This window comes from Rana temporaria, chromosome 4 (genome assembly GCF_905171775.1).
Source record: "Rana temporaria chromosome 4, aRanTem1.1, whole genome shotgun sequence".
NCBI lineage: Eukaryota > Metazoa > Chordata > Amphibia > Anura > Ranidae > Rana > Rana temporaria.
In genome coordinates, this window is record NC_053492.1 from 66,329,419 (window position 1) to 66,343,000 (window position 13,582).

Here is a 13,582-nt window from a genome sequence, read left to right on the forward strand (position 1 = left end):
AGAACCAAGGATATATCTTTGTAACACGTCATTTCAAACCATAATCCATCATACAGTATATTTTAACTGTTACTACTGGAAGCAGAACATGCAAGTTTACTCCTATAACATGCAATTAAGTTTTTTCAGTGGATAATGGGAAATGTAGTTCCTTAATGTTGCAGTCTAGAATAGATATTAGTTAGTTTAGGAGTAATTCCCCCGTACACACGGTCGGAGTTTCCATCGGAATAAACTGCAACGTGTTTTTCCAACGGAATTCCGTTCAAGCTGTCTTGCATACACACGGACACACCAAATTCCGACTGTCAAAAACGTGGTGATGTGCAACACTACGACGAGCTTAGAAAAATTAAGTTCAATGCATCCGAGCCTGCTTTGAATTGTTTCTGAGCATGCTTGTTTTTTTCTCCGACGGAGTTCCATACATACAAACGTAATTTCCAATAGAGATTTTTTCCGTCGAAAAAAAAGAGAACATGTTCTCTTTCTAACTCCGTCGGATGGTCAGATGGGGCATACACACGGTCGAAATATCTGATGAAAAAGTTCCGTCTGACTTTTTCCATCGGAAATTCCGATGGTGTGTACGAGGCATTCGATATGAATTGCCTTGTTTGTGGCAATGCAGCTACAATCTGCTACACGTCCCCCCCCCCACCCCCCCACAGTGACACCCATAGCTTTCCAGCCTTCCCAGACATATTTTGCATTCCTATATTCAGAACTGCTTTTTTCACCATTGGGGCATGGGAGGTTTTAAAATAATTCAGCTGTCCCTGGTCTCAATAAAGTTAAGAACCACAGCTCTAAACCAGCCTATTTCAACCTTTTTATCTCAGGGGAACTCTTATAACAATTTTCAAGTTGCTGGAAACCCCTGGTGATAATTAATTAATTGATGGTCAGTGGGAGAAATATCCCTTACATTGGTGGCCATTGAACTAAGTGCTTCTCTTGCAGTTGTGGTCAGAATGCCACAAACAGCCAAAAAGATCATTGGCATCATGCCGAGTGGTGTTGGACCAGAAACAAGCTACCATCAGATGGCAGGTCAATCAACCACAGCTCAAAAAATGAATAGTAACCTCTGGACGAAACATGTGCATGAAAGAAAGCCGGCAGCTCGATATTCTGCAATGAATACATTTATAAATCCAGGTGTGGTACAAAATAATGCAGGGCTTACACGGTTCGACATGTAGCCTTAATCATAGCCATGGTCTTAATAATAATAATTTATTAATTGCGGAAGATGGAGCTGCTGGTTTTCTTTCATCTACATGTTTGCTCAGGTGCTAGGAGGACACTACAAGTTACTACAGGTGTTTTCTACTATATTTAACCTCTGGAGGAAGTCTAAGGTTCCTTGGTACCCTGACTGAGAATGGTTTTGAACTTTATAATATAGTTTACCCTGTAAATAAAATAAATTATTTACAACCTGTAACGGGAGGGCTCGTGAAACCCAGAAGCTCTTGAAAAGTATGAGATACCCTTGTTTCAGTTTCCCCGGACCCTCTTATGTCTAAAATCATCCTATGTCCACTAGGGGCATAGGATGACTGAGAAATGATATCTTGGACTACCTGAGATGGGACTCCCTTGATTCTGAACTCAACAGGTTAATTGAAAGATGTTAATGTCATCACCTCCAGCCACCTGGCTGCCTGTGTAATGTAAATTGAATCCAGACTAACTTCTGAAGATCTTCTCTTTGTGGATTGGGCTAATTGACCCTGCAATTGTGTGAAGGTGTATTTGTGATAATGTGTATTCTAAGTTAGGAGTCGGCCAGTCTAGGGAACTCAAAGGTCAGGTCTCTAAATCATGTTGACTGCTAAGGGATGTATTGACACTCAGAATAATGTATATTAGGGGCCCGTTTTGTAACCATTGTGTGATGTGTTATGGGTGGATCTGGTTTGTATCCCCCGTGGTTACTGCAGGATCCTAAATTGTATATAAGAGCCTGTATTTCTCAATAAAGAGGCACTCCTGCTTGAACGTCAAACAGAGCTGTGTCTCGTTAATGGGGGGAATTATTCTTATGGGTCTTTGTTCGCCTCACCTAGGGTCACTCCTTGGCTATTTCTCACCTCGACTATTGAAGCTCTCTTCTCTTAGGCCTACCTCTTTAGCTATCCCACCTTGAGTCCACCATGAATGCTGCTTCCAGACTCATCTACCTTACCAACCAATTCAGTGTTTGCCACCCCTCTTTGCCAACCCCTCCATTGGCTTCCGACAGCCCAGCGTATTAAATTAAAAATACTAAGAACAACTTTCAAAGCCATCCACAACTCTGCCCTAAGCTACATCACCAAGCTTGTCTCAAAATATCACCCAAACCATCCTTTCCGCTTCTCCCAAGACCTCTTGGTCTCTCTAGCTCTCATTTCCTCATCTTCAGGACTTTTCCAGAGCCTCTCCCATCCTCTGGAACTTTCTACCTCAAACTGTCCAGCTATCTCCTAGTCTGGCTATCTTTAGGCAATTCCTCAAAACTCATCTCTTTAGGGAAGCCTATCCCGAGTCTACCTAACATATGGACTTTTAATTCTTTCATCACCTCATCCCTCACAGTTATTACCTTTTCCACTTGCTCCACCCACCCTATAGATTGTAAGCTCTTAGGCCTAGTACACACGAGAGGATTTATCCGCGGATACGGTCCACCGGACCGTTTCCGCGGATAAATCCTCTCGAGGATTTCCGAGGATTTTGATCCGATGGAGTGTACTCACCATCGGATCGAAATCCGCGCCGAAATCCCATCGCGATGACGTGTTGCGCCGTCCCCGCGATGATGAGGCGGCGACGTGTGCGACACTGTCATATAAGGAATTCCACGCATGCGTCGAATCATTACGACGCATGCGGGGGATTCATTCAGACGGATTGATCCGGTGAGTCTGTACAGACCAGCGGATCAATCCATTGGGATGGATTCAAGCGGATAGATTTTAAAGCATGTCTTAAAATTTTTATCCGCTGGAAATCCATCCCAGGGGATAAAAATCTGCGGAAACAGATCCGCTGGATTGTACACACCAGGGGATCTATCCGCTGGAGCTGGTCCGCGGATCAATTCCAGCGGATGGATTCTCTCGTGTGTACGGGGCCTCAGAAGCAGAGCCTTCATAACCCTTATGTATTTTATTTTATTGTAACTGTAACGTCTTCCTGTATATTGTTAAGCATTGTGCAAATGTTTGGTACTAAACTAAATAAATATGAATAGATAAATGATAAATCCAGTATAATAATGATGAGAATAATAATACATTGTTTCTTATCTTCTGATTGTACATTGTGTGTCATTAGGCATTGGAAATGTGGCACAGCAATTGATGCTCTAGTTAAAGAGTCAGGTTCAGATATAGAAAGTAAAGCTAAAGATAAAAATATAAATTCTTTATAAGTGAGTCTGCAGAAGGCTGCAGATTTTAAATTGGGCTCAGCCTAATACCATCTGCACCCTGGTCCCCACTGACCTACATGAGAAAATGAAGATTTAAAAGCCTGCCCATCAAGGCCTTGGATTTATTGCTCTCCAGGCAAAGGAGATGATTTTCTTTGTTATTTCTACAGAGCTTATTCATCAAACAGCGCTGGGTAATACTATGATACAGTAACATCCTACCAATTTTATCAGCCAGATAAACAGAATGCTCTCATTAGGATGCCCCCTGCAGCTCAGGAGCTGCAAAAACCTCTCCAGCCTTATTTTCTAGAACAACCTTCCGAAATGTTTTAGGAAAACTTTAGTGTAGTATTGTGACCTCTGAGGGCTTGCTCTAGCCACTTTGCTGCTTCTGCCTACAAATGATGAAATCTAACACTCCAGAAATACATTTCTCCAACAACTCTCCAATGTACACAGTTATGGACAGGTAGAGGGGAGCCTGGCAATTTAAAATGCATCTAAACCCAAAAACAAAATATAAACTTATACCGTATTTATCGGCTTATAACACACACCTTCATTTAAAGAGGTATGTTTTAGGAAAAATACTTTATTTTAAATAAAGTAATTTAAAGCAAAATAAGGATCAGTGCCCATTAATACAGCCTAATCAGTGCCCATATGTAGCCTCACTGTTGCCCATCAATGCAGACTGATTAGTGCCCATCTTCAGCCTCACCATTGCCCATAAATGCAGCCTTATCAGTGCCCATCTGCAGCCTCACCATTGCCCATCAATGCAGCCTGTTCTGTGCCCATCTGCAGCCTATTTAGTGCCCATCAATGCAGCCTCACCAATGCCCATCAATGCTGCCTAACCATTGCCCATCAATGCAGCCTCACTGTTGCCCATTAACGCAGCCTGATCAGTGCCCATCAATGCAGCCTGATCAGTGCAAATTTGCAGCCTCACCAGTGCCCATCAATGCAGCCTGATCAATGCCCATCTGCAGCCTCACCATTGCCCATTAATTCAGCCTGTTCAGTGCCCATCTGCATCCTCACCATTGCCCATCAATGCAGCCTGTTATGTGCTCATCTGCAGCCTATTCAGTGCCCATCAATGCAGCCTCACCATTGCCCATCAACGCAGCCTGATCAGTGCCCATCAATGCAGCCTGATCAGTGCCCATCAATGCAGCTTAAAAGGTGCCTATCTGCAGCCTCACCATTGCCCATTAATGCAGAATAGGCATGTGCATTTCATTTCGTTCCGAATCGAAATTCGGACAAATTTTTCATTATTCGGACATTTGGATGCATATGAATTCCCGAATTGCAATATTAATGAATTTACCGAATCCGAACGAACGTTTTCGATTCCGAATCGAAAACCCGCGGACGGAATTCGATCGGAATTAAAAAAAAAAAAAAAAAAATCTTTTCGAATCGAATTCAAAAACAAATTCTATTCGAAAAGAGACTATTTTTTTTCGAATCAGGTCTAAATATTTTCGAATTTGACCGGATTTTTCGAAATTCGGTCGAAAATGAACGAATTCCGAAAACGAATTTAACACATGTAACGAATCTGACTTAACGAAATTAAATAACGAATTAAAACGAAACTAAACAAAACAAATGTTTCCCTTTTGCACATGCCTAATGCAGAATGATTAGTGCCCATCTGCAGCCTCACCATTGCCCATCAATGCAGCCTGTTCAGTGCCCATCAGCACAGCCTTACCAGTGCATAGAGATTACACAGAGAGGGGATCTCCCGCTTACTCGCCTGCTGCTGTTATATGAAGTCCCGTCTCCTGGACCGGCTCCTATGATAGACATCACATGTTACAGCATTGGCCATTGGGCATTGATCCAGGAGGCAGGACTTTGTAAAACAGCGGCCCGTTCTGTGTAATCATGCGGGTCTTGCCCACCCCATTTCCCCATCGAGGCAGCCCAATTGAAAATATTGGCGTATAACATGCACACATTATTTGCACTCTGTTTTCAGGGGAAACAAGTGTGTGTTATCTCCCGATAAATACGATATATGCAGCTTACCACTTCTTTGCTGTGGTGGTAGCATTAGTTTTCTCTTTTAAGATGGTGATTCAGCTAGTAATACAATTCCGGTCTTGGGGTGTCTCGTTTATCTATTGAGGAGCAACAGAGACACTCTTGGACAGCAGATTTGTCTGGGGAAAGTACTGTTAGGCTCCATTCGCACCTGATCGAGGACTGAAATTGCGATATCGCCTGTGATTTTTAAATCGCTGCATAATGCAAGACGCATGGTATAATGCAAGACGCATGCAATGCCATTAATTCTAATGGCACCCCAATCGCACTGCAATTTTGCTGCGATTGCAGTCTGATTTACCATGCGACAATGGCAATGTGCTACGCTCGTCACTCAAAAAGAAACATGAGCTTCGTTGGTGACAGCATTACGCATTGCGATTTCCTGTGAGTACGGCAAAATTGTGGCTCGATTGGGGTGCCATTAGAAGTTGCTCCATTCACACCTATGCAGTATGCTTTAGAGCAGTGGTCTCCAAACTGCGGCCCGGGGGCCGGATGCGGCCCTTTGCTTGATTTTATCTGGCCCTTGGGGCATTATTTCATTCACTGACAGTTCTTCCCAATGACACCAACAATGGGGCCCAATAACACCAATGATGGGGGACCATTCCTTCCAATGACACCAACATGGGCCACAATTCCTCTAAATGACACCAAAGATGGGGCACAATTCCTCCCAATTCTATCAACAATGGGGCCCAATGACACCAGTGATGGGGCATTGTTTACACCAGATGATGCTGGAACTTTTTCTACTCCTGATGGCCACAGTCCGGCCCTCCTAAAGTTTTAAGGAGAGTAAACTGGCCCTTTGTATAATAAGTTTGGAGACCCCTGCTTTAGAGCGTTTCTGCAGTGCTTGTTGCTGTGCTTTTAGCATTTTTTAACCAAGATTAGAATTTTACGCTTTTTATGCTTTTTGTGGCAAATTTGATGTTGGGCAGATTAAAAAGCGCAAATAGCGGCAACATTTGTGGTAAAAACGCACTACATGCTTTTCTGCAGCTTCTCTATTAAAGTCTATTGAACCAAAAAAGCAAAAAAAGCACTGTTTTGCATGAAAAAAAAAAAGTCCCTTGCCCCGTTCTAAAAGGCACAAAAATGCATTGATGTGAACCGAGTTAAATGTCTTGCATTTCTGCAAAAAAGCATGAAAAAACGCATTGATGCGAACCAAGCCTAATAGCCAGATTCAGAGAGAGCGCCGCATCTTTAAGGAGGCGTAGCGTATCGTATTTACACTACGCCGCCTTAAGTCAGAGAGGCAAGTACTGTATTCACAAAGCACTTGCCTCCTAACTTACGGCGGCGTAGCGTAAATGGGGCCAGCGTAAGCGCGCCTAATTCAAATGAGGATGGGGGCGTGTTTTATGGAAATTACTCGTGACCCGATGTGATTGACGTTTTTTACGAACGGCGCATGCGCCGTCCGTGTACATATCCCAGTATGCATTGCTCCAAAGTACGCCGCAAGGACGTATTGGTTTCGACGTGAACGTAAATTACGTCCAGCCCCATTCACGGACGACTTACGCAAACGACGTAAAATTTTCAAATTTCAACGCGGGAACATTGGCCATACTTAACATTGGCTACGCCACCTAGGGGGCAGCTTCATCTTTACGCGGCGTATCTCTTACGGAAACTGCGTATCTTTACTGCGACGGGCGCACGTACGTTCGTGAATCGGCGTATCTAGTCATTTACATATTCTACGCCAAACTCAATGGAAGCGCCACCTAGCGGCCAGCCTAAAAATTACACTTTAAGATACGACGGCGTAGGAGACTTGCGCCGCTCGTATCTTAGCCTAATTTAAGCATATCTGGTTTCCAGAATACACTTAAATTTAGGACGGCGTAGATTCAGAGTTACGTCGGCGTATCTACTGATACGCCGGCGTAAATCTTTCTGAATCCAGCTATAAGGCTCCATTCACATCAATTCGTTTTTTTTTATGCTTTTTACAGAAAATCAGGACATTACTTTTAAGATGAATGGATTTTTGTGCCTCTGCGCGTTTGGAAAGGGTCAGGTACTTTTTTAAACGCAAAACATTTTTTTTTTTTTTAGACTTCAATGGAGAAACTGCAGAAAAGCATATAGAACGTTTTTACAGCGATTTGTGTTTTGTGTTTTTTAATCTGTCCAAAAAAATAAAAAAAATAATGCAAATTGCTGCAAAACGTGCCAAAATCACGGTTAGAAAAAACACAAAAACAACAGCAAAAAGCACTGCAGAAAGGCTCAAAAGCAAACTGCATAGGTGTGAACGGAGCCTAATAGCCTGTAAACACAATCCGAAAATCGGATGAGAAATACCACTTTCGAATCGGTTATACGATAATCTGATCGTTAGTACACAGTTTTCGAGAGCCGATCATGAAAAATTCATCCGAAACTATTCGATCGGACAAGCACGGAAATTTTTCTGATGAGATACCAGATCGTACAATTTTTGTTTAACCACTTCCATACCGGGCACTTATACACCTTCCCGCCCAGACCAATTTTTAGCTTTCAGTGATGTTGCACTTTCAATGACAATTGCGCGATCATGCTACACTGTAACCAAACTAAATTTTTTATCATTTTGTTCCCACAAACAGAGCTTTATTTTGGTGGTATTTGATCACCTCTTTTTCTTTTTTGCAAAAAATAAATAAAAAATGACCGAATTTTTTTTTCTGTTTCTGTTATAAAACATTGATGTTACTGCACTGACGGGCACTGATAAGGCGGCACTGATGGGCACCGATGAGGTGGCACTGATGTGATGGCATTGATGGGCACTGATGATGGGCACTAATATGCGGCACGGATGGGCACGGATAGGCGGCATGGATAGGCACGGATAGGCGACACGGATGGGCACGGATAGGCTACATGGATGGGCACTGATAGGCGGCATGGATGGGCACTGATGGGCGGCATGGATGGGCATAGATGGGCACTTGTGTGGCACTAATGTATGTTGTACTAATGGATGCCAATCAGTGCCAAACAATGCCTGACAATCAGTGATGCCCATTGTGGGCACTGATTGGCATCCATTTTTTGTACATTTTCATCCCTGGTGGTCTAGGGTGGCATACCTCTGGTTTTTTGCCTTCCTCTGGATCAACTGTGGGTATGGAGTTGGGTGTATAGGATTTTACTGTGTTTTTTATTTTGTTTTTTTATTTTTTGTGGTTGAACTGGATGGACTTGTGTCTTTTTTCAACCTGACTAACTATGTAACTATGTATACCTGTAATGGGCATCCCTGGTGGTCCAGTGGCATCCCTGGTGGTCCAATGTGGGCATCCTCGGGGGGGGGGGGGCTGTGCTGATAATCGTTCAGCACAAACCCCCCCTGTCAGAGGAGCAGCCGATCGGCTCTCCTCTACTTGCGTCTGTTTACATCGTGATCAGCCGTGATTGGACACGGCTGATCACGTACCTAGATCGATGTTGCGGGGTGTCAGACTGACACCCTGCAACAACGATCGCCGCGATGCGCGCCCCCGGGGGTGCGCAGCGACTCAATATCCTGAGGACATCATATGACGTCCAGTCAGGATATTGAAACCACTTTGCCGACGTCAATCTGCAATTGGCGGGCGGAAGTGGTTAATCATTACACAATGCGTCCATCAGACAATTATTGTCGTAAAATCCGATTGTGTGTACAGGCCTTAATCTCTAATATGCCAGGTTGTATAATGTGTTAAACAAGAAATCCTCAGGATAAGTATCCTAGCAATTTAAAAAAAATGCTAAGCATCGATTTCTCTTTTAATTGTTCCACTCTGCACACCAGCAAGTAATGTTTGAGATGAATTTTGGCAAGTCACCTGATAGGTAGATGTTGTCCCCTGCACTGACCACACTGAAGAATTCTCGGTCATAAAAGGGAAGGCTGGCCAGTGGATACCATTTGTTGATTTGTGGATTTAAACACGTCACAGCCGTTAATGTTCTCTGATTCATTCCTATCATCTGCCGACCACCAACCAGTACGATGACTTCTGCTACACCTACATAGAAAGAAAGAAATAAGAAAAAAATCACTCTAAACAGCAGATAGACTAGTGCTAGACAAATCAAGAACCTAGTGACCAATGCTTCCTACCTGGCAATATAATCTCCTTTATAAATGCCAACTATACTGTATAGTGCAAGGGCCTGCCAGCAACACAGGAGTTTCAGGAAGACCCTTGCACTACATGGTTGTTGGTAAATTTAAAGGAGATGAAGATTTAAATCATAATGTGTGCAGCTGTGCAAACAGCTTTAAGTGTATGTAAACCCAATTCCCAAAATCTCATACAAGCTTTAACGTCCAGGAACAGAAAGGGAAGGGATCGCCGTTCCAGGTGGATGTGTGGAAATGGCACTCTTCTCAAGGTGGAAGCAACAGGTGCAGGCTAAGCACGTAGCACCTCGAAAAGCCTGACACGTTTCACACTTAGTCATGACTAAGCACTGTTGAGAGTGTGAAACGCGTCAGTTTTTTATTCTGTACCCTGCTGTGGTTTGTACTTTTGTCAATTTGCACAATAAAGGCATGTATAGAAATGCAACAGTGTATCCATATATGACCCCAGAAGGATGTTTATCTGTTATCTCAAAAACTTGTTGGGAAGTTTGGTTAACGAATCCCATTCAAGATGACTTGATGTCTATAATTTGGATGTGTCCAAACAATATGGTAGCTGTTCATTGTTAGCACAATATCACCTTTGATGGTTTTATGAGCTTTGTATGTGATTGTTATAATTTCTTGACATTTTTTATATAATAAAATATTTATACTTTTTTATACGCTGTGTTCGATATATCCTGATCTACAATTTTTCTTTGTCCATAATATCCCTGGGGCATTTCTCTTCAAATAAATGCTATATTGGTACATAGGGGAGCTGGAATTTGGGACACGGAAAAAAGGTGAACAAAGGTGAACTTTAACTAAGGCCAAACCTATGAATAGTTGCTCGTATATTGCCGAAGGACAGTTATTAATTGGAAATAACAGGATTTGCTTAGTTTGCACCAAACAAAATTGTTGAATCCTATCAGATTAGATTGGAGATGGAACATTCATTGGTACAATTGTTCTTTAATTAAAGGTAAATTGCACCATTTAATAAATGCACGATCAGTTGATCGTGGTTTCAATGCATAGGCTTGTACAGACTTTTCCTGGCCCCAGGTCTTTACAGAGGTATGGACCCCTTCATTTGTTGGGCTGGAGGAAGTAAACAACAGACTATGAGTGCAGTGACTGAAATCACCACTTTTTTTAGGGATGTACTCTATTGAGACCTATGGCCCCATACACACGTCCGAGAAACTCGACGGGCAAAACACATCATTTTGCTCGTCGAGTTCCTTGTGAAGCCGCCGAGGAGCTTCCCATTGAACAAGCCGCCGAAATTTCCCATTGAACAACGAGGAAATAGAGAACATGTTCTCTATTTGGCCCGACAAGATCCTCGTCGACTTCCTCGGCCAAAAGTGTACACACGACCGGGTTTCTCGGCAGAATACGGCTCCGATCGAGTTTCTGGCTGAATTCTGCCGAGAAACTCGGTCGTGTGTACGGGGCCTATGAGTCCCTCTGCTGAAGTGGCATATGGGATTAGTAGCCTCTTAATCCACAAATTTATTTGAATTGATATTGCAGCTGTGTGGGTGGAGCCATGTACAGCTGCACTGAATTCAAAACGAAACACAAGCTTCTGGGGGAACCTGGCAAGTAGAGTGTGGTTTAGGGATGGGAAATATTATCATGCTTCATGTTACACCTTAAATATGATCCCAAAGGTGGAATTAGCCTTCAAAATCCCTCCACCCTTGTCGACTTGCACAAATACTTATGTTCCTCTTCCACCCAATGAACTTATGCATGCCACAAGATCAATGGATCAAGGAGGAAGGTAAGTATTTGAGCAGGTTGTCTGGGAAGGGGGGAAATTGATCAAAAGGACAATTGTTTTAAAGATACAGACGTCCTTTAAATGACCCAGTCAATGAATAAGTGGGCAATAGGTACCTCTTTATAAACAGACCACAAATAGTTTATACTTATCTCACAGTCACTAGTGGAGAGATCTTGTCATTTTTTTAACTGTTACCCCTAAGTCAGAATCTCATAATTTACAATTCATCAACCGATTTGGCACTCTGAATTTTAAATACAAGAAAGCTCAAATAGGTAAACCACCTCTTTTTTAATGGCTGTGGCATGGGGCCAATGGATAAAATTAACCAAGGGGCATTCAAACTGCAGCATCTTTTAAGTACTGAAATACTATAATTGGGAAGACGGGCTCTTTCATTCATAGTAATTTGTCCACCTGTGATACATTTTATGAAAGTAAATTTGGAATTTGTGTGTCTTGGTTCCATTTCTTATGGATACAAGGCAAACTAATGACTGAATTATAATGTAAATCCATTTCCACAGTTAGAAAAGCTTAAGGGAAGACCTTACCATGATTGACTCCATGGCTCTCTTTTAATAATCATTACATTTATTTAGCAGTAATGATATCAAGACTCGGTTTTGCCATCTTAACAAGGAGACATTTTGACAAATGTGTGACATTTCAGCAGATTTGGGTGTAGCTCAACAGATGACTTTATCTATACAAAGATATTTAAATGACTCAGTAAAACTGGCAATTATGCAATAGGCTAGTGGTAATTTTTTTTACACAAGACCCGAAGGGGCAGTTCTGCAATTTGTTGCAAACCTATAAAATGTAGTTATGAATAGAACATATTGCAAATATGCCAGGCTGGGAAACCCACACAACTGTGGATGCCGTTGTTCCAACAAGTAAGGGTAATCTCTCACTAAATTACGTTTCGTAAACAACATTTGTTTTCATCTTTTTTTCATCCTTTTGTTGCACGTCAGTCCAGTTGATCTCCTATATCTCCTTTATAGCGACTCCCTGGCTACATGCATGATAGTGACTGATGCAAAGCATTTCTCAAGGCGGGTTTATTAATGATAACAAAAATTAACCATGCCCACATAATGTGTGTTGAAATGAGCACTTGTAGTCTCTATCTAAAGCCCGTATGAAACGGTGACAATGTAGAAACAAAATTGGGAAATGGGACAAGGTGTTGTCATCTTATAACAGTACATGTCTGAACAAGGATCTTAATATCAGGACCACCAAGTATTATTTTAATGAAATCTGCCCTTTTTGAAAATATTAAAATTTACTTTAATATTCAACAAAATGGCTGCCATATCTATAATGAACCGTATGCTAATGCAAGCCACTCATTAAGTACAAACTGTAGTTGCACCCTTGAACTTAGACTAGTGTCTTCCACTTCTGTATTGTTAGCACTGCATGCTCGCTCCCAAGCTGTGTGTGTCTATGGCACAACACTCCATAAACACACACAGCGGGGCTTAGCCCTGCCCCCTGCATCCTCCTCAGTGCATTTAATTGACAACAGCAATGCTGCCAAAGGCTCCTGCTGATGCCCGAGTCCCTGTGTGAAGAGGAAGAGAAGGGAGTAGAGATGCAGCCGTGCACAGCACTGGATCTCTTCTCTCCTCTCCTTTACACAGGGAAGGGGGGAGAGAAAGCTATAATATGTTTTTTACCTAATGCATTAAGGTAAAAAAAAAACATTTTGGGCTTTAGAACCACTTTAAAGGAGTTCTCCGTCTGATGCATTGGCGCCAATCGGGGGGATGGAAGAACAATGAGGAGAAAACCAGAAACAGTCTTAGAATGGAAGGGGGCTCTAGGCCTCAACATCACTTTGTCCTAATGTAAGACCATAAATGGTACATTTGGAAACCAACCTCATGAGTTGGAGTGGAAAGGAAAATATTCAAGCTAGGTTCAAATGTGTTTTTGTAGTGCAAAAAGGACTAAATTTGTATGCCACAAAGTCATGAGTGAACGCAAAGGGGAAGCCACATGAGACACCCTTAACACAGGTTTTATCAAAGAAAGGGAGGCTAGCGGACTATGGAAAGAGTGCCAAGATCTGGCCCTTAAAGAGGGACTCAAGGATCCTGCATTTACAGATCACTATCCCCAGGCTCTACTAAATCTCTTAGAA

The 13,582-nt window shown here is 42.4% G+C and overlaps 1 protein-coding gene across 2 annotated transcripts in view; it reads right to left on the minus strand.

Annotated features, from left to right (window-relative positions):
* Positions 1-13,582, minus strand: part of KLHL29 (kelch like family member 29) — a 1,298,229-nt gene that overhangs the window by 123,935 nt on the left and 1,160,712 nt on the right. For both annotated transcript variants that reach the window (XM_040348525.1, XM_040348526.1), the window contains exon 12: positions 9,334-9,516. In XM_040348525.1, coding sequence (XP_040204459.1) covers positions 9,334-9,516 — 183 coding nt within the window. The remainder of the gene's footprint in view (positions 1-9,333; positions 9,517-13,582) is intronic.